Source organism: Corvus kubaryi, unplaced genomic scaffold (assembly GCF_017639235.1).
Source record: "Corvus kubaryi isolate FWS band 111438036 unplaced genomic scaffold, C.kubaryi_AGA036_p1.0 37300, whole genome shotgun sequence".
Classification (NCBI taxonomy): Eukaryota; Metazoa; Chordata; class Aves; order Passeriformes; family Corvidae; genus Corvus; species Corvus kubaryi.
In genome coordinates this window covers 2554314-2578968 of record NW_024581093.1, presented here as the reverse complement: position 1 = coordinate 2578968, position 24655 = coordinate 2554314, and the positions used below count along the sequence as shown (strand labels likewise).

The 24655-nt window shown below is 40.9% G+C and overlaps 1 protein-coding gene across 2 annotated transcripts in view; it reads left to right on the top strand.

Moving 5' to 3' along the window:
- The window catches only part of CDH13 (cadherin 13), a 446705-nt gene that overhangs the window by 340767 nt on the left and 81283 nt on the right, over positions 1-24655 (top strand). For both annotated transcript variants that reach the window (XM_042027121.1, XM_042027120.1), the window contains exon 8: positions 20978-21118. In XM_042027121.1, coding sequence (XP_041883055.1) covers positions 20978-21118 — 141 coding nt within the window. The remainder of the gene's footprint in view (positions 1-20977; positions 21119-24655) is intronic.

The following is a 24655-nucleotide window of genomic DNA, read 5'->3' as shown; positions in this document are numbered from 1 at the left end:
GTAGATAAAAAATTCATCATCCTGGCTGCCTGTGCTGTACTGTCAACCAGGATGTTTCCCCCGTGTGCAGGTGTTACTGCAATTGAATTTATCCATTTGCCCCTTAATGATAAATATAGACTCATCTGATGAGTGCAGCTCCAGGCTTGTGTTTGCAGAGTGAGGAGGGCATGGTTATATGTAATGTTAAAGAATTCCTGACAGCACAGATCGTAAAATATTTAATTTATTTCTCACATAACTTAAAGGAAGCAACAGACCAAATGATCTAAATGAGGCAGGCTTTATATTTATTTAGTCTTAGCTTTAACTCCTAACAAGAGCTTTATCATATTTAAACAGTCTCACATCATTAGGTTAATAATAGACTGCAGTTTGCACTGCTGGTGACTGGATTTTTCATTATCCTCAGTTTTGGTCTTTCAATGGCCATTATTGTTTATTGTGCCCTTTTAAAAGGGAATAAATTAAGAGAAATTAAATAAGAGGGATTTGTTGTCAGAGGAGGCAGTGACAGATGTTACTGAGTTCGGGTAGAAGGCAAGAAAATAGGAGAAAGACCTTGAAATGAGGTAGCAGGGTTTTGAAAATTCAGACACACCAATCTGAAAGGGAATACTATTTTTAAAACATAAAGCGCCTAAGTTGGAGATTTTCAATTATATTTCAGTATGTTTTATGAACCTATTTAATTCTTAATGTTTGACTTTCTTACAAATGTGGGATTTTTCTTCCTCCCCAGAGGAAGGGAGGAAAAACTTCTCTGTTGCCCAGGGAGGTTGTGGAAGTGTTCAAGGCCAGGTTCTTGGAGCAGCCTGGTCTAGTGGAAGGTTCCTTGCCCACAGAAAAGGAGTTGGAAATTGATGATCTTTAAGATCCCTTCCAACCCAAACCATTTTGTGAAAACAGGGTGCCTCTTACCCATTATTTAATGGTGGCTTACAGAATCAAAGTGTAAGAACTTAAAAACCAGATGCAATTCAAAGAATTCAGCTCTGCACAAACTGGTGAACATCATCTGGCCTGCCACAAAGTCAGCACAGACAGACTTTCCATCAGTTTCAGTCAGAAATTGTTCATGTACTGGGAACTGCCTGTCCCTGCATTGCCAGCGCCAAGGTAGGAGATCACTGGTACAAATCCAAGCCAAATAGCCCCGCATTGCACAAGGGCTCTGAAAGTGGAATTAAAAGCAAGTCCAAAAAAGTGTCTGCTCTTCCTTGATGGCAGTGGCTGGCTCTGGCAGTGTGTGTGAGGTGAGCAGGCCACTCCTGTTTGGTTTGTTTACTTTGCTGTGTCAGGGTTGTAAAGTTGCAGACACGTACCGAGAGATTCCAGCCTTGCCATCTGTGCATCAGGCAGTGCTCCCCACTGAGTCCTGCCTGTGCTACCTGGCTTGCAGCTCTGTGTTTCCAAGAACAAAGTTCAGCAGCAGCTGAAAAGGTGCCCATGGCTGAAAGGGATTTCAAGTCGATGTTTGAGCTGTGTGCTCACTGGAGTAAATACCTGGCACTTCTTTAAAAGCTCTTTTCCTCCTCATCTTCCTATTCCCAAACTGAAATCTGTCCATGCCTCAGATTATTCCCTGTTCTGTGCAGGGTAAAGGACTGAATGTCTTTGCTAAATAAAAAGCTGTTTTGTATTAGGAATCAGACGCTGCTCCAAGATGCACGGATTTGCAATTACAGCTTTGTCCTGGGAGTGAGGATTCTAGAATCATTTGCTCTGTGGCCTGGGGAAACATTTAAATACTTTGTGCTTCATTTTTCTCCTGCTGCTACATAAATTTTTCAGTGTTGTGTCTTACACCATCTGATTTGTGTTTTCTGTTTGAAGAAGTCAGATAAAATTTTAGCCTTTTAGCCGTATAATGCAACTGAATGATTTTACGATTGATATATCAGATGCTGGCCGGAAATTTTTGGATTTTTTAAAATTAATTTCCATCTCGTCATGACTTGCCTGTTGTTTTAGAACAAATTGAAGCAGTTGGAAAATACTGTTCCAACACTAATTTGTATTCTGGGTGTTACCTAATGCTGGAATTAGTGACATGCAGTTGTCTTGATGCAAGTGAATCAAAGTTTGTGGTGTCAAGTCCAATTCTGCTTGTGTTTAAGATGATAATAAATCACCCCCTGAGCTCTGCTGTGCACGCTGGGGTCTGTCCTCGGCGCTGTTACAGCTTGTTTAAATTTCTAATGAAGACACAGAATAATGTATGCTCATATCATGGCTTCATTATACAATGTAAAATGTCTGCAGGAAAACACATCCCCAGTCAATCATCAGTTGGAGAAGTTTTCCCTTCTCCTGACTAATACTCCATCACTTTGATACCTTCCAGGCAGGTTTTGCATTCACCTCATGTCCTCAGAGTCTACAAAACAGCACAGAAAAATAAGCCAGTGCCCAATACCATTACAGTGGATGCTGTGAGAGCCCATATGGTGTTAGTTTCTCAAAAATAAATCACACTGAGAACTGTTGGATGCATACAGGGACCTTTTCCAGTCCCTTTTGGAGGAAATGCTGCACAAAAAAATAGTTTAGATGAGCGGCAATGCATTACCTTATAAGAATTATATAGAACAAATGAACCTGGGATGGATTAATATTCACGGCATTAATGAAAATTAGATTTTAATTACTGTTTAGTAAACCACATATTATAATTTAATAGCTAATTTAAAATCAGAATTGCAGCACTTAGAGCAAGTTTCTAGACCAAGAAATTATATCTGCTGCATAGTCAGCACACTCATGCTAATGCTTTAATGCATGTGTCAGATAACTCCCACCACCTCCTTTGCACTTCTGCATGCATTATATAGACAATTCCTAATAAACAAGTTTTTCATTTTTTGTCAAAGAGTCTTTATCTGCAGCTCTACAAAAACAAGTGCAACTTCAATACCTCAACAAGGTTGTGTTGGCTTTCATCAATTCTTCCCCTGGGCACACCAGGGTGATCCAGGCAGCTGGGAGGCAAAGCTGTTTCTAAAACCACGAGTTCTTTCCCAAAATGAAAGCAAGGTATGCTTTTCTGTCGCAAATAAAGCAATATTCTCCTCAAAATAACAAATCTATTATCTAGAAAGTGTTTTCCATCTCTTGTGGCCTGAAGTACGTAAGGACATTTGTTATACCTACAACCCATGGGTACCCCCTCTTCACTTATATCAGAGCTTTATCTACAGGTATCTATATTTACATCTTGTAATTATTTAAATCTCAGTGTTTGGTGTTTCCTTTTAGTGTAGCAAAACCCCCAAAATAATTACCAAGTGGGAAAGAGCGAAAGAACACAGGTGAGACAAGCTCAGTGCTAAGAATTTTCACTATTATAAACCTCAACAGCTTTTTTCAAAGAGATCCTTTGTTGTTAAACCCCTTGCTAGGATAGATTAAAAAGAAATTGCTGGAAAAGGAAAAAAAATAAGAACAAAAAGCAGCTTCCTCAAGATGAGAAGGTGATATCCCAGCTGGACAGGAACAGCTTTGTTTTCTGATCTTGTGTTTTTACAGGGTTACTTGAAAAGTGGTTTGTTCTGTGGCATTAGAACAAAAGATGACTAAACTAAAACAAGAGAAATATTCCATATGATATAAAATCTATCTGCATTTCAGAACCTGTCAAAGTGAAAAATGAAACCACAAGCTTGGCCTTTAAAAATATTAATTCACTTTAGAGATGAAATGTAAAAGTGCTGGGAAAGAAGTCACCTTATCTTCAGGAAGAAGCAAGCAAGACGAAATCCCTATCGCTCTTCCTGGATCTCAGATGGCACTTTCATGCCACCCTTAAATCTAAAAAAGGATTTAATCATCAGTTCTTGCCACCATAAATCTCTGAAGCGTTTTTGCTCTATTATTAATGAGACAGTCATCAAATGCACAAACCAGGGCTTAAGGAATTCCAGTTTCAGGGGAGTAATTTACCACTTTTACTGAGTGATGTGGATTTAGTTCAGTGTTGACCTAGAGCAGCATTTTGGGATTACAGCCACAGCTTATTGACAGCAGGAAGCACTGGCCATTAGGATGTTAAAAAAGGTAATCAGTGAATATTCAGCAAATAAACTGTCATTATCCAGCGATATCTATTGTACACTTTTCACATGTATTCATTTAAAGCCTATATTTAGCTACTCAGTTGAGCAAAATTTAAGGCTTTCAGGGATCATTCTGCCCATTTGATGTTATTGATTCCACACAGCAAACTATAAGCAACTGATAAATCCCTGATCTTTAGTCATAATAAAGTAATATCATAAACAAATATTTCTGTACCATTTGAGATGACATTTTGATATTGGTTTTGTCAAAATATATTGCAGATGTTCCTCAAAAATTATCCATCTTAGTTTCCTGTATTTGGCGTTTAGGTTTGGCTTTATTGCCCACTCTACTTAGTACAAGTGAAAAAGGAAAGCATTCTCTAACCTGGAAAGACTGCAGGAGGTAATAAAGCAGATGTGCAAGTTTGCTGCCACAGTGGACTAGTTTTAAAGAGTTCATTTTGTAGGGTTTCCATTAATAAACCCCAGTGCTTGTGATGGATATGAACAACTTGCTGCCTGGTGCCTTCTTTGTGCTCAGAGGGTGCTCTGATTATGGGATCTGTGGGTGTTCCTGGAGCTGCTGTTCCAGCTTCCCGAGGGACAGCGGGGTTGGATCCTCCTCAGCTGCAGTGAAAATTTCACCTTTCCTGTGCAAGCTCGAGCCTCCCTGGCTGCGCTTGGCACCCGTGGCTGCTGCCCTACGTGATCCCAGCAAATCTCTGAGGAGTCTGGGAATATCACAGGAAAAGGTCCATCAGAGACACCTTTCAGGTGTCTCCAAATCAAGGGCTGCCATTAATTTTGCCCTTATGCTGCTTTAATCTATAACAAATGATGAAGAAATTATAAGTAAATTTTCACTTCAATAGGTCTCACCTGAAACCTTTGCTCCATTAATGTTTTTTTCTGAGATTACTTTTTATTTAGTCTGTTTTGAATTTTCTAATTATTAAGACCTTCAAATTTGACAACACAAATGATTCTTCTTGAAATACTGAATATGACAATGAGTTTGGTTTTTATTCTTTGCCATCATTTGGTGGTTTTATTGTTGTTGCTGGGTTTTTGTAATCTCACCTCCCATATGCCCCCAGTTTCTGTTCTTAGGCTGCCACCTAGTAATAGAAGAGAACAAAATCCTGTTGGATAGACAGAGTAAGCCCAGAGCAAAAAGCTCTTACAGTATAACCACTACAAGCCAAGAGGAACAGAGCTGTTAGTTTGTCTTTCACGTTCATAAATAAACCTGCCATTTTTTTCTGAGGTTTAATTTTCCTTGCAGCTTGTTTTAATACTTCAGCCAAGTGGAAGTTCAATACAAGGGAGCATTATAATGAATATTTCCCATTGTTTTATTTCCTAGCACCATAACCAATGAGGCGAATAATCCATGGCCATTAAGCTTTCTATATAAAGAATTGGAAGGTACACAGAGCTTACAGTAGCATGAATAACTGAGATCTTTCCTCAGGCCTTCAAAGGTTGACACACAGAGAGCATTTTTCAAGTGTGTGTGATGATCTCTTTAATATTAGAATATTTTTATTGCTTCTTCAGGGAGTAGCTGTGTGTCACTTGGCCATTGAGAAATTTAGGGCAAGTGGTTTAAGAGTTTTGATTTTCTTTTTGTCATTGTTTTCCCAAGTACTGTGAAGCTCAGCTGTTGTCCTCCAGGTAGAAAAAGTGCATCTAAACTGTTGTACCTCAACCCTCGTGTGAGCATCAGAGAGCCCTGTTGCACCAAATACAAAACAGCAATTAAATGGTAGAGACAAACTTCCTAGAGGCTTAAAGGACATAAAGTTAGTCTCAGGAAAATAAGCATATGAATGCTGTTTTCTCTGAAGCTCTAATAAGCAAAGATACACCTAAACCAAACTAGAAATGCAAATATCTTATTATAAAGCTTATTGACTTTAAAATTCTCAGGCAAATGTTCCAATTAGAGTCACTCAGTGACAAGCAGTCAGCAGCTGACCTCATCTGAAACCCCGACATCCCTGCTGCCTCCTGAGGTAATTGAACTCTTGATTTTACTGAAACACTGGGTAAAGATGAAAATATTCAAACAAGAAAACCACTGCAACACAGAAGCCACGAGAGCAGAAACAAGGAGGACACATGCTGTTTTCTTTGCCTGTAATGTTGGATTTGTGGGGAACACGACCTTGCAGGCTGCAGGATTTTAGCCAGCCAGGCAAAGCAGGGACTGAGTGAAGCAGGGGAGGAACACGAGGAACAAGTGCATCAGCCATCAAGGGAATCTTGCAGGTCATTATAAAAACAGGAAGGGAGTCTTAATCTTTTCATATATCACTGAAATAGAGGAAGTGCTTAGAGCTGCAGATTAGGAACTGGAACCCTCTCAATCTACTTGTAGTGATTTTCAGCACAACCTCGAGTCACTCCATTTATTGCTGTACCAATTAACGTGCCCATGGGGTGTTGCTGCATCCAGTTAATAGGTGTTTGTGGCAGACATCAGGATCTTCATGTAAGGACACATTTCATCACTTCTGGGTGTCCTGCTGCACACTGAACTGATGGCTTGCTCAGCAAGAGTAACACTGTCAGATTTAAATAGTGTGTCCTTTGATAGCTGAATCCTCGCTGTCGTGCAAGGCTTGGAGAAGGAGATCCTGCCAAAAAAAGCACTTGTGAGGATGAAACCTTTGGGTTTTTTTAAAGTTCCTTAACCTAAACTCTTATTTCCTAAACATTTTCACTGACATGAACCCATACAACTGCTGACAGGGGAGCTATTGCTGTACTATTCATTGTAGGTGTGGATTTCTGTGCAGCCTTTCTCCCATCCCTTTTCCACCTGTAACCAAGAGATCTCATTTTATAATCAAATTGCATTTCCTGGTAACTTGTCTAAGTGGGGAAAGGAGTGAATGGAAGGAGCAGCATGTGAATTCCCAAGGCACTGGATACCAGCAGCATGTGTGAAGTGGGCAGCTGCTGGATTTATCTTTCCAAGTGGAACTGAAGCCCTCCTGGCCCAGTCCCCACTGCACATTCTGATAGGTCCCTTTGAAGACAGAATTATATTCAGAGATGCCTTTATTATTAGCCAGCTGTTTTCGGGATTGCTGAACAAAGTGCCAGCAGTTCCATGCAAGTCAAAGATCCCACAGCATTTCCTTTGATCCCTGCAGGGAGAGGTTCTGGATGCTGTCAGGACCAAGTATGCTGACCTTTGGGAAACAGGGCATCTGTAAATAAACTTTAAGGGCAGGGTGGGATGCTTTTAATGTAGGGTTGGTTTTGGAGACATTATATTCTGTCTAACAGAGGGATCAATTGTCTGGTCTCAGTATTGATGGAGGAATGTCTCAGTTGTATAAAATTCTGGTTAAAAGGCTTAGGTTCTGTGGAACCATGTCTCAAAAACATTGATTAAGTTCAGCATAATCCTTCAATCTACCAGGAATCATCAAAAAATGCTTCGTAATTTGCCATTATTTGAAGGCACTTTGAAAGCTGTACATTTCCCTTTGCTGGTGCTGTGGCATTTTCCTTTAAAGTGTTCCACTCCTATGTGTGTTGTAAGGGAAAATTTCCATTATGGCCCAAATAATGAGGTGTTGGTTATCTGTGTGTAGGGATGGTTCAGGGAACTACTCAAGATGATCCAAATGACTTCTTAAATGGATGCTGTTTGATGCTATTCTTCACCACCTGGAATTGGAATCAGTGGGAAAAAAAATATTCTGAAAAATTCCATGGATATTATAAATCCATTTCACCTACCCTGGCCTATAATCAAGTCAAAACCTTGGGTCCAGGGAAATCAGTGGAGTCCAAACTCATTATATTTTGACACTCTCCTGTAGGTCTTCCTTCACAAGAAAAAAACACATTTTTATGCAGATAATATTTTTGAAACAAGGGGAGACACGGAGGAGGAAAAGCTTGGGGAGAGGGAGAACACTGAAAGATAACTGAATTCTTCCTTGATATCTGTTGCCAGCTTTTGGATCCCAGAGAGGAGACCTAGGTGCTGTTTTCTTTTTATTCTGCTTCACTTTTGGTTGTGTACCACAGTTCTGCTCTAAAATATTAATACCTATCTAATCACATACATTTTATTTCACATTTTCACCAGCAGTTGCATTCCCACTTTGATAAACAACATCTTCCCAGGCTTAAGGTGCTGAATATTTGACAAAGGCTGTAATTTTAGAAGGATCTTCTCCATCTGTTTATTAAGCTAATTGTTTTACTTGGAGCCTCCCTTCCAATGGTTGTAGTGTTAACTCAGCATTTCCTGCCTCTGGAAATCTGTTTAATTTCAAGTGACCCAGACAGGCTTTTAAGAAAATTCAATTTTCCAGTTTTCTTGTGAAATTGAAATTTCTTTCTTCCTTTTCTTTCTCTCTCAATAAAGTTTATGCAAATAATATTCAAATTTATAATGAGACTAATATTTGTTAATCTCAGTTCAAACAGTGGATTTGTATTAAAACATAGTTTCAAACACTTCTGTTGAGAGTGAGAAAGTGTATTGCTTTTAATACATTCATTACTGTGCTGCTCTTGTTAAGCCTGAATTGTCATTATGATTATACACCATAATTTTTAGTATTCAATATTAATTATATTTAAATCCTGTTAGATCTACGGTTGCTGGGCCTGCTTTGATTCCCGGTTTACAGAAGTGTTTTGGAGTACTTCCAGCACATGAACCTGATCCTGCAGCTCAGCATTGGTTTCAGTAGGAGATTTGTGCATATAAATTAATTATGTGAATAAAAGTTTCTTGGACTCAGTAAAGGTTGCAGGGCATTCCAGAATGTCACACAATCTGTGGCCTGCAGAAATGTCAGGAATTAGATCTTGAGCTGGTTGAGGTCAGTATCAAAGGTCCTGTTGGTCCAAAGGGTGTTGGAGGACGCCCTGAAATACAAATTTTAGGTTTCCTGGTGCACATTCCTGACACAGAAAATGCCAATCTGTAAAGAATTGAAAAGGTGCCTCAGTCATTTATTTGGTTTAATTGCATAACTTCATGAGCTGTCAGACAGCAATACAAAATTGCATTTACCTGTGTGTGTCCGAGGGGCTGCGCTGAAAGGATTTTGACCCAGTTTCCTTCATGCTTTTCAAAGCTCTTGCCTTGCTTGTGGCCAAGCTTGCTTAGCAAGCATTTGGGCAGCATTTGTCTGTGCTGCAGATGTGTGTGTGCCACGTGAGCTACACTCAAATGCCACGCTGGGAGCAACACAGGGATGTGTGGGTCCCATCAGCGCTCGGACAGCCCTGCAGGCACTCAGGGGTGAGCAGGGGCTGCACACTTCTCTCTCCAGAACAGCTGGATGTGGATGTGGAGGAGCTGAGACACCCAAACCGTGCAGTTTAAGGGCATTCCGTGCCCCAGGGAGCACAGTGCGCTTCTGGACAAGCAGCAAACTCCAAATCCTTCACCTTCAGAGCAGGGAACGAGGGGAGCACCACGGGGCTGTGGTTCTGAAAACTGCTCCCAGGGCAGGGCTGGCCATGGAAGTGCTGCTCAGATCCACAGCTCGGCTCTTCCTGGCTTTGAAGAGTTCTTTTAGTAACGTTATGGAGGTCGTTTCCCAGTTTTTCAAAGGGCTCGAGTAGTCTTTCCTCCCACTTCTCCTCCTGCTCCCAGTGCCTCCCATACCATTCTCCCCTTTGTTGGCTTTACTGCTTTTAGTCGACAAGAGCTGCCTGGAAATGGGGCTTGGAGTTTGCAAAACTCTTCCTGAGCTCTCTCCATCGTAGTTCCCTGACCTCTGCTCACCCCCACATCCTCTCGTATCCCACCTCCTGCATTCACCTCCCCTCTGTCTCATGGTGCTACATGTTTTTCACTTAATTGCAGTTTGTCCTCCTTTCATACAAAACCAGTTGATTTCTCTCAGTCATTAACTCTTATCTTTATTTCTTCCTTAATTCTGCAGATTAGCAAGAATTTATTTTTCCTTCCAGTGTGCCTTGGGACCTCTCCTACAGGAAAGTTGTACATAAAACTACTTTTTAGAGCACCAGGCCTCCAGAAATTTCTGACATTGAGTAGCATGAGCACAGCAGGGAAGCCAAGTTTATACCACAGTCTTATTTCTTCTGATTTGAGCAACCTGCCCTATATTTTCTGTCATCTAAATCATTGTTTCACAAAAATAACTCTACTGCAGAACAAAATCTGCATGAGGCAGAGACAGGCTAAGTCTGAAAGGGAGAATAACCTCCAAATGTTGGTTTGGTTGCAAGAAGATAAAGCCTGACTTAAGGATGATGGTGGGGAGCTGTTTGGTTGGCAGATGCTCTTAGAAAATAAAAGTAGGATTGTGAAATTTTAGCAAAATGAGAACTTTTTAACTGAAGCAGAAAGTACAGGACTTCCAAAAAAGACATTTAATTATTTTTTATCATGAAAGGAAGTGATAAAAAGATACGTAGGAGTAAGAAAGAAAAGAATGATATTGACTGGAGAAATTCTAAATGTAAAATTCCATTGTTGCATCTTTCATCAGAACACAAATCCTATGGAGGAGTTGATTTTTTGCCCCATAGTGTGATAAGCTTTTTGAAAAAACAGAAATAGTGTAATTGAAATCCATTTTGCATCATTTTCCCTTGGATGATTTAGAATTAGACCAATTTATATTCTGCAGGTACAACCCAATGAGAGTGTAAATGCAGCCACCAGAATTGTTTTTTGTCCACGAGCAAAGCTGGTATCATTTACTGATTCATTACACTCTCAGCAGGGTCCTCTCTTTCAAAAGCTACCTGGAATTATTGCTGGCAATAGAACACTAAACTCTAAAATAAGATTTGCATAAAAAATGAAAGTTAAAGGAAAAATTATAATAGTGATTAAAAGTGGTTTAAAAAAAATCAAAAAACATTTGATGACTATTTTGATTAGAGTACCACGTTGAAATGTGGTATTCAAACAGACTCAGAGGCTTTTTTTCCCCCTCCAGCCAACTGACAATGCACCTATTTAACTAGACTATTATGTCCCTGATAATTTGCCTGAAATAATAGACAGTGTTTCCATTAATATTTAACAATATAAACATCAAGCAAAGGCTGTACATCTGGAATCACAGAATATGCTTCTTGCATTAGGGTACTAATTTTAGAAATAACCTCTGTCTGCCCAGGCCTGCTGATGTATGGTTGTCATAACAAGTCAGTAATTGAGTTTTCTGGGCATTTTGACCACTGGTACAAATTTGCAAAGCAGATTACATAGTAGAAACACAATTTCCATCCTGACCTTTATAACATTGCTTTCTGTTGGGGGAATTGGAATGTTTAGGGAGGCAAATATAATCTAAGTGGGCCTAATTTGTGAGAATGTGATTTCTGATGTTAACCCAGTAAGCTGCATTTTGATTCATTTGATAACACATCATGTAAAAATTTGGCATTAGGTAGGTATCACAAAGCTTATTGTCTTTTATTGCCTAGACAGAAAATATTGGTTTAGATGATTATAAACTGAAACTCATGGAAAACTTTCATCTTCAGCTGCGGTGCAAAGATCCCTTCCCAGTGACCATCACAGCCTGGTTTGTTTTAGCAACCATACAGCTTTGTTCACATCCTCCAGTGTAAACAGGGCACAGGAATGATGCCAAGCTATTGTGGATGTAGGGGTGCTGGTTGGGGTTAAGGATGAAGAACCTCCTTGAAAAGCCTCTGCAAGAGGTACTCTCTGATGGTTCATCCTTGTCCTGGCAGTGCTACCCTATCGTGGTGTCACAGCCTTGGGGACTGTGAGAAGTAGGTGAGGCCCAGGGCATATCCTCCAGCTGAATTTCAGTGATACAAAGTGGAGTGAAGAAGTTTGAACAATGGGAAAGTTCAGTCCCAAAGGTCTGTCCTGAGCAGCACTGAAGCATCAGTGCGCACAAACCCTGCCCTGGGCACGTGGTCAAGAAGCTTCCCTGGGATTGCTCTCATCAGCTGGATGCATTTCAATGATCTTGACTTGGCTGAACATCCAACAGGATTTGCTGTTTGATGGAAAGGTGAAGAAAAGCTCCGTGTGGGTCTGTGGTGTCTTGGAATGATGAGGTGGATTAGAGCAAGTGTTGCATTGGAATCCAGGCAGGTCTCGGTGGTATAAACTTGATTAATCTAAATTCAGCTCTCGTGAGATGATGGATTGCTTGATGGCAGAAGAACATAAAACAATCAGCATTGGGTTTCACTCAGATTCCTGCAATGCATTCCTTCAAAACTGTGTGCTAGGAAGTGAGCACAGGGGTCTGAGGTGTCAGGATTTAAGCTGTGCCCTGGTTTGCTGTTTGGTTCAGACCTTGGTTTGCAAGTCAAGAAAAATATTGAAAATAACCTCAAGTTGAACTGCTTCAAGTTTGCATAGAATCATAGAATGGTTTGGGTTGGAAGGGAGCTTAAAGATCATTCCATCCCACCCCCTGCCATGGGCAGGAACACCTTCCACTGTCCCAGGCTGCTCCAAACCCCGTCCAACCTGGCCTGGGACACTTGAAGGGATCCAGGGGCAGCCACAGCTTCTCTGGGCACCCTGTGCCAGGGCCTTCCCACTCTCACAGGGAACAGATTCTTCCTCATATCCAATCTAAATCTGTCCTCCTTCGACATAAAACCATTACCTCTGCCTTGTTCAGATCTGCTTCTTGGCACCTTAAGGAGATCAAACTCCAGGGCTGTCCAATGTCCAATATCCTCCTCCAGAGCCTGCAGGAAACACTTTAAGACTTCTTGAGCCTGAATCAGACTCAAGGAGAAGCAAACTCAAACAAGGAGAAAGCAGCTTGATTCTGAGCCTTTTGTTTCTTTGCTCCGTGAAGGATTGCCCTGGTTTGGGGCTGCAGGTCCAACGTGTGTTTATCAGTGAGATCACTGATAACTGGCATTGGCTCCTGGCCACAGCATGTAGGAAAGCAGTTTGTCCCCAGTAAGTGAGGGAAGTGCTGATCAGCTGCTGTTGTTCCTTCTGTGTGAAATATTTACAGGGTTCATCCTCTCCCCTGTGGGTTCATACCTCCAGCTTGTCACCAGTGTCCAGGCTCTGTGTTGCACACACAGGCACAGGCACCCTCTTGTGGGTACCGAAGATTTCCCTAATTTTTATGTGATTATACCTGCAATAAGGCAGGAGGAATCACCCTCATCCTCCTGTTTTTGGAGAATTTGGGGACTTTTATCTAAAGTGTGTGTTCTGGGACCTTTGATTCCTGTGGTTTTGGGACCATGATGTTTTGGAGGGCAGCCTCTCACCTTGAGTTCTGGTTTGGTTTGAATAAAAACCTATGGCAACCTGCCAGTTTCACAGGTATCTTATGGCATAAAATCACCTGTGCATGTTCATTCACAAACTGAGCAAGTTAAAGCTTAATAAAAGTGTAAATAAACCTGGGAAGTCCATGTGAAGTCGGTCGAGCTGTGTTGATTTACGCTGGCCTGAGAATCTTTTCAGGCTTGAATGCTTTTGGGGTTGCTCCTGGTTTTTCCTCTCAAAGTTCCAGCAGAACTCCGTCGCTCGTCTCCGTGCTGATCCATTTTATCCGACCTTTACAACCTCCGCATACTCAGGGAATTCTCTTGGCACAGGGGTTTTTTATAGAGATATTTGAAAAGCCGTCTTTACTAAAAGCCATTTTAGGTTACTGTGTAGGAGAAACTTGCGTCTCCTTTCATGTTTTTGGATTTAAATAACTCATTTCTACCTATGGCAGAGACTAGGAATGAGTCAGTAATTTGCAACTAATCATTTATTAGAACAACTTTGCCCTCCTTTCTCCTCACAAATTGTCTGCGAACAGATTGTACAACTCTAATATGTTAATGGATGAAAATTATTTGGCCATTTTTTTCAGCAAATACCTTTTGGCCTGTGGATTATTTGAATTGCAAATTGCGACTGTTAAAATGAAATATATAATTAACACTGGAAATAGAGCTGATTGGGTGTTGCAGGAGACCAGTTTTTATGGAAATATATTGATTTGTTGAAATGAACATTTGTTACAACAACATAGTGATTTGGGAAAACAAAAAAAAAAAAAGCTTTGTTGAAGTAAATATTTGTAATCCAGAAGGGAATTCTTATCTTGAGTGCTCCTGACAGCTCACTTGAGATTTTGCTGGTGGAGACAACCAGGTTGAAAATCCTGTTGAAAAAGTGGAATTAGTTCTTACCTTCCCTCATCCTGATGCAGACATTTATTTATTCTGAGACACAGCTCTTTTTGTATGCTCTGTTCAAAGTGTTGCCTTTGTAAATATAATTAAGCATAAATTGGCAGAATGTGTGGTAGATGTATTATTTCCTTAAAGTGCAATAATCAGGACAGGGGAGAATGGTGCCTCCTACCCTTGTCAGTCAGACTCTTATGTCTCCAACCACATATTCTGATTTTGATGGAAAAACCCTTGGAAACTTTTTTACTTTCTAGCATTGTTGCAGTGTTCAGTATGAAGCTTTGGAAAATGTTAAACACCAAGGAAACTGTGTGCCACCTAGTCCATCCATGGTTTTTATCTGGGTGCAGCTCATTAATGCGGATGACGTAGAGTGTTTTCTAGCCACCACTAAAATGGGAGTATAAACAGTGATAGGTTTAGAGTCAATAAGAAATAGGAGTAGTGCCAGGTACCATTTAAAGCACCAGAAATACTCAGTGCTGCTTGTACAGGGAGGGTCGAGGGTCCTCTTTGGTGCAGGCTCTGTGAGAACAGGGATTCTGATGCAGCACATGGGGAGCTGTGCCATGATTTCCGTGGTTCCTCTCCCAAAAGAATCCTGTGGCTGCAGGAAGGGCAAGGGAGCTCCAGCAAGCTGGATTGTCCTGGATTGTGATATCTGGAATTGTTCTGAATTCTGAGCTCTGGAACTGTCCTGAATTCTGAGCCCAGAGGAACTCTGGCCCAGCAAGGATGGCTGTGTGTGTTCTTTAATCCCAGCACAGCCTCTGGAAGGGGACAGTCAGTGACACCACACACAGGGGCAATGTTTGCACACATCAGGGTCTGTAATTGTTTACAGACCATAATTGTGTTGTCCTTTCTCTGATCAGGCCCATTCCTGGTGAGAAGACCCTCACTCCAGCCATTGTCTGCTGCTGACAGAGGGTTTGGGTGAGATGAGCGTTGTCTTTGTATTCCTGGCACCTCTGAGTAAGGAATAATAGCAGAGTGATTAAGTGGTCTAAAATCAGCACAAGTTGCATAGTAATTGATGCTTTCACACTGGAGTGAAAGATCTCTGCAGCACTATTTAATTATGTGGAGCAACTGAAAAAAAGAAAAGAAATGACATACATTGGTCCAGGAGGAAAGCTGAAACGTAACTTGTGTTTTAAAGAGAAAAGGGTGATTTCAGTATATTTGACAGCAAGTATTTTCCTTGGGACATTGTGATTCTTATTCTCCACGGCTATTACAGGCTATTATAGCACTTTATACTTCTAGCACAGCTCACATGGAAAAGGATGTTTTTCCCAGACCATGAGCATCCAGTGAGCAGCTGTTGCAGGACAACATCCCTCTGTTATGAAGGGAAATATCTTTGCCTGGTAAAAATCAGTGTAGGGGCACCAACTTCAGGGTTGTTGTGTCTTTTATGACAATTGAAGTTTTTCTTTAGAATACTGAATATTTGCTCTCTTCCCTGGGCTTACTTTTAGTAGTAGCTTAATGAGCAATAAGAATTTAAGGGGAAATATCTGAGACTAAACCCAAGCTTCAGTCATTGCTCTGTCCTAGAGGTTGGTGATCTCTACCTGAGGAGAAATTCTTATGAATATTGCTATCTTTGTAAGGAAACTCCCTTAAGTGGTGTTAATGTTTATATTTTTATATTTATTTTTATATTTCTAACAGCCAAGATGTACGAGTGTAAAGCCTTCTCCAAACTGATATTAATTCAATGACAACTCTAAATCTGAAGCTGTGCATCAGTCAAAACTGATAATTTTACACAGACTGTTGAAAATATGCATATAAAATTCCTTCATGTATTTTCATGTAAAACGTAGCAAACTTATCCATGTGCACCAGCTCTATGGTTAGGCCAGCATTATGAAGAATTAAATGCGTGAATTTATGTGTAATTCAAAATTAATGCATAATTTATGAAGAATTAACGTCTTGATCCTATACATCCTATATATTAAATAGTTACAGATTTCCTCCTGATGGAAAACAAATAACTCTGGCCAGGAAACCTATTTGTATCAAGCACTTTGGAGCAGTTTCTTTCCTTTTTTGATGGCTACTGCTAAAGGAGAAAATTTAGTCTTCCTTTTGCTTTCAGATATACCCACGAACCCCAGGTCTCCCACAGGCAGTAAATAGATATTGATTTTATTCATAACAGAAGTACGTTATTGCAGTGATTAAACTGTAGACCTTCCTTTATGATATGAAAAGAAAAATGGAAATTGGTGAGCTAAAGAGGATTTCTGTTACAAAATAGTTTGGGTTTTTATATTCATCAAACTGTAATTCAAGCTCTAAATGCAGAGCCTCTGTGTATATCGCCCTTTTTAAGCAGCAGCAACTGGCATTTAAAATAAACGCTGATATTATAATTATCAAAGCATTACGTCTGTTAGAGCTGCTAATAGTCACTTTGCTTCATTTTTTTTAATTTTTCATTTGTCAAAATCCTGACAAGCATACTCTGGGATAATGTTAGATTCAGTGTTGATATTGTTACTCAACAAGAACATTGATTATGTCTTAATAGGACATGTTCAGTATGCATTATATGCAATTATCATCTTAAATGAACACAAGCATTTATTTAGCACCAACTGAAATTATTTAAATCCGAAGAATTTTTCGTTCTGGTTAGCATTATATTATAAAGTCATTACTACCAAATACGATATGGCAGCACTCTCCTGATACAGTATTATGCATGAATACATCGTTTATAAACAGAATTATGAATAGTTGAGGCACTGTTGCATCATTACAGAAATACAAATATCCATGAAATAGTCAGAAAACTCTCTGGTGATAATTAGAATTGAAAGGATACTTAAAACTCTTGTAAGGATTTTGAATGTTCTGTGTGTTGTTTGCTTCCCAAGCACAGTTGGTTTTTATCTTAACAACTTTCTGTGAGTTTGGGGATTTCTATTCTCCCCAGTATTTTTTTTTGGATGAGGCCTGAAGCAATAAGGGAGGTCTTGGTGCCATGGTACTGAGCACGCCCTGTCCAAAATCTGTGATCCATGGGTGTCTTGCAGGGGGGCACTGGAGGAAGACCTTGGATTGGGGATTTCCTGGGGAAAGTGCTGGTTCCCAGAGTCCTGCTGCTGACCCTGGGTGCTGATGCAGGGAATCACAGCCTCAAAGGCCCTAAGCCTTCCCTGCGGTCCCCCAAGTAGTTCCACTGGTTTCCACCTCATATTTTGAGTCCTACTGCACTGATGGTGCTGCCAATTCCAGCTGGATTTGGATGCGACATGGATGCCCTACAGCCTGCAAGTGCCAGCCCAGACCAAGGCTTGGGCTGTTGCTGCTGCTGGTGCGATGTGCTGTCAGCCAGGGCTTGCTTCTCTTCACTCACTGATAGCTTTTTGTTCTATCTGCAATATTAAAAGATTAAAACCCAGCAGAAACCCAGAATCATCTGGTTCCATCCAGCATTACCCAAAAGTCCTCCCTTGGTTCATTCTGCCTGTGTGTGCCTGCACTGCACTGTTTATTTCCCTGTGTTGTGATTAGATCCTGCTGGCTTTGTCAGGAAGCTGAACTCTGGAAAAGTGCCTTTCCTGGCCTCTGCCTGCTTTGTGGTGCTGAGCCAGCTCTGTCAGGGCATCAGGGGACTGAGATCTGAGGGGAATGTTAACTCTGGTGGGGGTGGCAGGGAGGGGACCTGTGCAGGAAAGCGCTCAGGACACAGCTCACCTCCTTGGCAAACCACACAATTTGGCAGTGTCACCCCTGCCGTGGCTAAATGACTAAAGGGAAAATTTATGGGGAAAGGAATGGTTCTCCTGCTGCAATTATACAAACCCTCTCAACAGTGTCACACTCCACAAAGTCACAGTTGATAAATAATACACCACACCAGCAGTGACTGGATGTTCATTTATTAAAATAATCTATTATCCTTTGGAGCTGCAGATCCCACTTGTCGAGAGCTGGGGCTTATTTCTGTTGCTCATATCTCGCTGTCCAAGCAGTATTGATTGGATTGCTTTTGCAAGGCTGTGCTTAGGTCACTTTGGAGCAGGCCTAGGTTTAGTGACAGGCAGTGACTTGGGGGGACAAGTCTGAGTCACTGTGGGGTCCCAAAATGATACAAATTTTGAGCGCTGCGTTTATCGCTCACCTGCAGCTGGGCAGGGATGGAGGAAGGAAGGTTGTTCTCCTCCACTTCCAGCAGCACTTATTCCTCACAAGATGGGAGGAAAAGGAGAGAGAACACACTGGGGTCAAAGGCGTGATCCCTGAAAAGAGGGAAATGCTGAGGAGGTGCCATGAGAGCTTCTAGGGCAGCCCTGACAGCCCCTCTGCAGCGGCATCCCTGAGGAACAGGGCTGGAGGGAGCACGGGCATCCCTGCTCTGTCTGCAGAAATCCAGGACTGTGGCAAATCCCAGTGATCCAAAGAATCCCTGCTGGTGCCTGACTCGGCTGGGCTGGAAGCAGGAGAACTGCTGAAAGGCCCTTTACGAGCAAGTGCAAAGAGAGCCTCTGATAGAAACAAGCCTCTGCTCAGGGTTTGCATCTGTTAGCAGCTGCTTCCTCTAACAAAGCAAATATTTGGTGACAGAACGAGATGTAGGAAGTGCTGCATAGCAGGGAAGTGTGAAGTATTCATAATTATATGAAACACTACTCAAAATTCAATGTTTTTCACATTTTGTGCGAGCTTAAACTTTGGGCTCCTGTCACAGACAATTCTGCTGCAGTAGATGCAATTTCTAGCATAAATGGACTTGCTTTCAATAGGAAATGGGACTGTTTTCAAAGGAAAAAAGGCCAATTTGTGAGTAAAAATGGGCTTCTTTCTGAGCAAAGAGGCTTATAAACATGAAGTGATAAATGTCTTTGCAAGTCTTCCATACAATAATAACAACTTTCTAATCAAAATAATGAAAAAGTTGCAGCTAGGGGAGGGGAGAGAAGTCTCATTCAGTTTTTAATACATTTTAGAAAATAAATATATGAAAACTGTAAATTTAGTTCCCCTCCATAGCATGAGTTTGTTTTGGAGACATGTCAGTAATACTTCTCTGCGTATATTTTTATGATGCTATAAATCAAATTCCTGTTCTTGGTTTGCCGCCTTCTGAGATGAATTTCATGGAATAATGTTGTAAGACTTCAGGAAATACATTTCTTAGGATCCCCTGTGTGGCACTGGCATCTGATTTCTTAGCAGTCCATATGTTTTTAGAAGAAAATTTATTTTCTGGCTTGACTTGTTGACTTTACATGCGAATTTATTGTTTGATAATAGCTGATCTGATGCGCAACTGAGGTGGTTGCTTCTCTCCTGGCCTAAAAATGCTTCAAAAATCCACATACTGAGGAGCTGGGATCTCCTTCTTACACGTGCTCCAAAAAAAGAGATGGTGGGATGTGCCCAGGAAAACATATAACACAAAATTCACTGTTTGGGAAAAGCTTCCAAATGCCTTGGCTACAGAGCACATTGGGTGACCCAAGAGGTTGCTTTGCTGGGCTGTCTTCCAGCGGTCAGTTCCCTGGGAAAGTGTTGGATAAAGGACATAGATGAGGGATGCCAGAGATGTGAATCTTGGGGTCTTGCATGCACAGCTCCAAAAGGCTCCAAAAGCAGTGGCTTTGCTGCAGCTTTCCCCGTGGGATGCAGGGTTATTTCCCAGGAAGGTTTGGATAAACATTCCCGGGCAATGTAATGTTCTCACCGTGTCACTTCAGAGGTGACTGCAGCACTTTCCCATCTGTGTCCCCTGTGATGGTGCCGCTCACATGGGCTTTGGGCAGATGGCTCCACTCAAGGCAGCCTCACAAAACCCATTTTAATTAAGTTCCCAGTGAAATCCATGTCAGAATTCCCTACGAGTTGTGTGGGAGCAGGTTCTGCTGCTGATAACAGCTCCCTGGGACAGAGCTGTTGCTGAGCCTTGGTCCAGCTTTCAAACACGTGTGCTTTCATCCCTGATGTGAGGAAGGGGAATATCAAAGGCTGGCACATTCCCATTCCAGAATTGTGACCACAAATGTTTTTTTTCCAAGTGAGGGCTGTGTTTTAGGAGAGGAGATTTAAGTTGGTTTTTGCTCTGGACCTGTGCTGTCTGCTTCTGCAGCAGGTGGGCAGCCAGATGAGTACCCAGGACATGGCAATCAGATATCATCAATATACATCATTAATATCACTCTATGCAATCGCTTTGGTCAATAACTGGAAGTCTCTGACCGTTTTGGAAACTGCTTTTTTGTTTCTTGCTGTGGAGGAAACTTAGATTACCAGTCTAAATGCTAATACCCAGAATGAATGGGATTTAACAAAGTGAATTTATATGTAGATTGTGACATTAGTATTTAATTATGTACCCATCATAACACTGATGAAGCAAGCCGCTAAATATTGGTGCACTGAAGGTAGAGCTTACTCTTAAAGAGCAAGTATATTTTAATTTCTTACCTCTTTCCTAATCTTCCTCAATAACAGGATAAATTATGTACTGTTTACCAATATTCACCTTCATGCCTGATTGCAAATGAGGTTTCCAGGGTAGCAGCTGAACCATAGAAAGCTGTGCTTGTGTTTCAGTAAAACTGATAACAGATCTGTTTCTCTGCCATGTTTTATTAGGCCAAATAAAGTTTTAGATTTTTTAAAAATTTATTATTTTAATATTAATTAAAAATAGCATGTTATCTCTGTGGGGTTTTTTCTTAACCCTTCTTTTTCTGATTTTTTTTTTTCAGACCATGGAAAGCCCAAAGTATGAGCTGGTTATAGAAGCCAAGGATATGGGTGGGATGGATGTGGGGCTAACAGGCACAGCCACTGCCACTATTCTGATCGATGACAAAAATGACCATGCACCAGAATTCACCAAGAAGGAGGTAAGAGTTGGCCATCTGTTCTCTACAAAATGGTGCAAACAATTGTAATTAGCTTGTTCCTAAATAGAAAGACGTTCCTTAAGGAAAGAAGACACGTACAGAATGTTTTTAGCTCGGTGTGACAGATTTCCTGGAGATGCTCTTTTCTTTTTTTCGCGTTAATAAATGTGTGTGCATCAGTTCCAAACCAAAGTGCGACCACAAGGCAAAAAAGAAACGATGTCATTTAGAGATTGGCTAGCAGGGTGAAAACCTGTAAAATGAATGTGCTGGTGGTAACTTTCTCTTTTTGCTCCTGTGGGGGAAAACAGGAAAAATAGCTTAAGGCTTTCAATGGTCAGGATTGTGGATGAAAACAATGTTTTCTTCCTGTCTACAGCACCACCCCTGTGAGCCAGCCAGAGTTTGGGGTTCTGTAATTAAAGCTCCAGTCCTAAAAGCTTCAAACTGAACCTACAGGTAGAATTTGCAAGAAAAGGTTTTTTTTCCTGTAAATTGAATTCAGCTGATAGGTGCTGGAGAGTTCTGATAAACCCCAGACCAAGGTGAGGGAATTCCCTGCCTGCAGCCACCAAATTTCCCAGCCTGCTCACAGTGTTCCTTCCTTGCCCTACATTTATTATTAGTCTGATTTTTTGATATCTGGAGAGAATGAGAGAGTTTTAAAACCTAATGACAGTCAGGTTGGATTTTGCTATAAAAGTTTCCTGGGGCTCTGCAAACTTTTAAGGCAATTCCCAAAATATGAGAAGTAAACCTGAGGGATCCTGATTTTAAGGTAATTGTGGAAGAAGGAAAGGAAAGCCTATTGCTGTAGAAGTTTTTTTATTTAAACTGAAGTATATTTTTACCTTTTAAAATTTTGTTTCCTGGCCCAATATTGACAATTTGGCAACAGATTATTTTGGATCAAATTTCTGTCATTTCACTTGAATATTTCTTTTATAAATACAAAATAAGTGAATACCAGATTCAAACACGACAGAGAAGGGTTGAAAAAAGAAGAAGAAATTAGAAACAATGACAATTTTGCCAAGGCAATATCTATAATTAATTCAGTCAAATGCTTTGGCAGTAGTGTTTCAGTCACCTAAAGATTATCATGGAGAGACTGATCCAAACTTTTCAAGTACATAAGTGACAATTAAGTGACTGTGATCAAACTATTAATTCCCTTAGAATTACCTTTTACATCAGGCTTTTAATGCTCTGAAAGCTGTCCTGACAACCAGTACTTAAAATATCTTTGAAATGCTGTATTTTCTTTCAACCTTCTGGAAAATAACAACGTACAAGGACAGCTTGGTGTATTTAGAAACAGGAATTTATTGGATTAATCAATACTGATAGCAATTCACATCAGTCAGAGTCCTACCTGCTTGAATTTCCAAAGTTGGAGAATTCTCCTCTGGAAGATATATTTCTAGATATTTTTCAATAGAATTCTTTTGAAGAAATCTTTCTATAATTATAGTCCTGTTTGACTTAATAATTTGGTAATTTGGACACAAAAATCCATGTGCCTGCTTAGCCAGAAATGTATTGTTAGTATCAATTTCTGTGGAAATGCAGAAATGCTCATAAATTCAGTTCAGTCAGTGACAGTAAAAGGTACTTCATAGCCTTGAAAGTTTGGGGGTTTTAGCACCGAAATGGAATAGGTGTGAAGAGACAGTACTATCTTGTTTTCTTTGAAAAGTCTGGTCCTAGATATTTTTCTTGCATTTCTTTTCTTTTCCGTAAAGCCCTCTCTTTTTAGTGGTTTGATGTGGATTTGAACCTTTCACTATTTGGAGATGTTAATGACCTCCGAAATCTTCCCTCTGCCTTGATAAGTGATATTCATGTTCCATGAAGAAGGCAGGGAAAATCAGCCTTTTATGTATGCTTCCAGGCTGCTTTAGGAGCAGATTCTCTATTTAAAATAAGTAGTGTTAGAGGAGGGAGGGGCATTAAATCTCAATTTATCAATTGATTTAATGCCACTTTATTTGGTTTATTGCTGAAAGTGCTTAATTATTGTATTTTAATACCAGTTGCATACCACAGGCTGCAATATTATTGATTTGAATTAGAGCCGAAAAACGATACATTTTACAAGATGACTTCTGAAGGAGAAAGCTCAAGTTCAGTAAATCTGAAGCTTTGATTCCAGAGTCCAGCTTCTTTTTTATTTTATTACCTGGCCTTGGACACTTCCAGGGATGGGGCAGCCACAGCTGCTCTGGATAACCTGTGCCTCCCCACCCTCGCAGGGAGGAATTCCTTCCAAATATCCAATATAAATCCACACTTCTTCAGCTAAAGGCCATTCCCACTTATCCATCCCTACCTGCTCTTGTGAAAAGCCCCTCTCCTGGAGGAGTGAGTGCTTGTCCAGTGAATCCGTTCCTCCACCCACCCTTTTCCCCTCCCTGCACCCCACTCCTGGGCCAGTCTGGTGCAGCTGTGCTGCAGGAAAAGTTCATCCATGGATTGTCGGGGTGTAACCCCAGGAGAAGCTGAGCATCCTGGCTGTGATCCAGGACAGCACTTGCATTAGCTGCAGAGGCAGAGCTGAAGCCCTCGAGGCTCTCAGTGTGTGTCAGGTGCTTTGATGGCTCAATAAATGAGACATTGCTTTGTGGGATTCAGCCCAGCTCGTTGTTTGATTACTGCCCCATCACTCCACACTCTTCCAAAATGTCTGTCTTGTTCTGTCTCACATCTACACCTCCTGCTAATAATGGGCTCTGAGCAGTGTAAAAATCCATTCAGGTGTGCAAACAGAACCCTGTTCCCTCCAGGGGTTTTCATAATTTAATCCTTAATGCCAAAAAGAACAATATTTTAAGAGTTCCTCCAAAAGTCTCAGGTGAGGTAGCAAGGTCTACCTTTTAAAAGGTCACAGTGGCTGCGATATTGTGCCAGTTTTAAATTACAGAGACTGAAAATAGAGATACTTGTAAAGTTAGTGGTCTCTTTCTAAAATTTACAACCTTATTTCTATAATGGGAAAAAGGTTTTAAATTAATTTTAGGACTTCTTGTTTTGTATGACAAAGATATTTGGCCTTTCCTTTCCATCAGGGGAAGGCCTTAGGCTCAAATTTTGTTCAGCAGCAAGGGATTGCTTATGTGAAAATAAGGAATGAAGCAAAGCAAGGAGCAGGCCCAGAATATTCTGGAAAATCTGGTATCTGGCTTGCATCCTGCAGGATATTCCAGGTGGGTGGGAATGAGCTGCACTGAGTGAACACTAATGGTGCTGAGTATTGTTTTTATACCTAGAACATTAACAAAAATGAGAATCCTTTTTTTGTGTCACTGTAAGAGTGGGTGACAGAGCACTGCAGTGTTGTATCCTGCAAAAAAGGGATTTTAGTCCAGAGATAATGTCACTGTGGCTGTGGTGTGATGAAAAATTAACAATGTGGCATCTGCTGAAAGACACAAGCTGGCAAATTCTCTTCTTGTGTCTGTTCCTGGAGGCATGGTGGGGCCCAGATATCCCCTAAGACCTGGGGGAGGAAAAAACAAGAGTTTTAACACAAGAAAG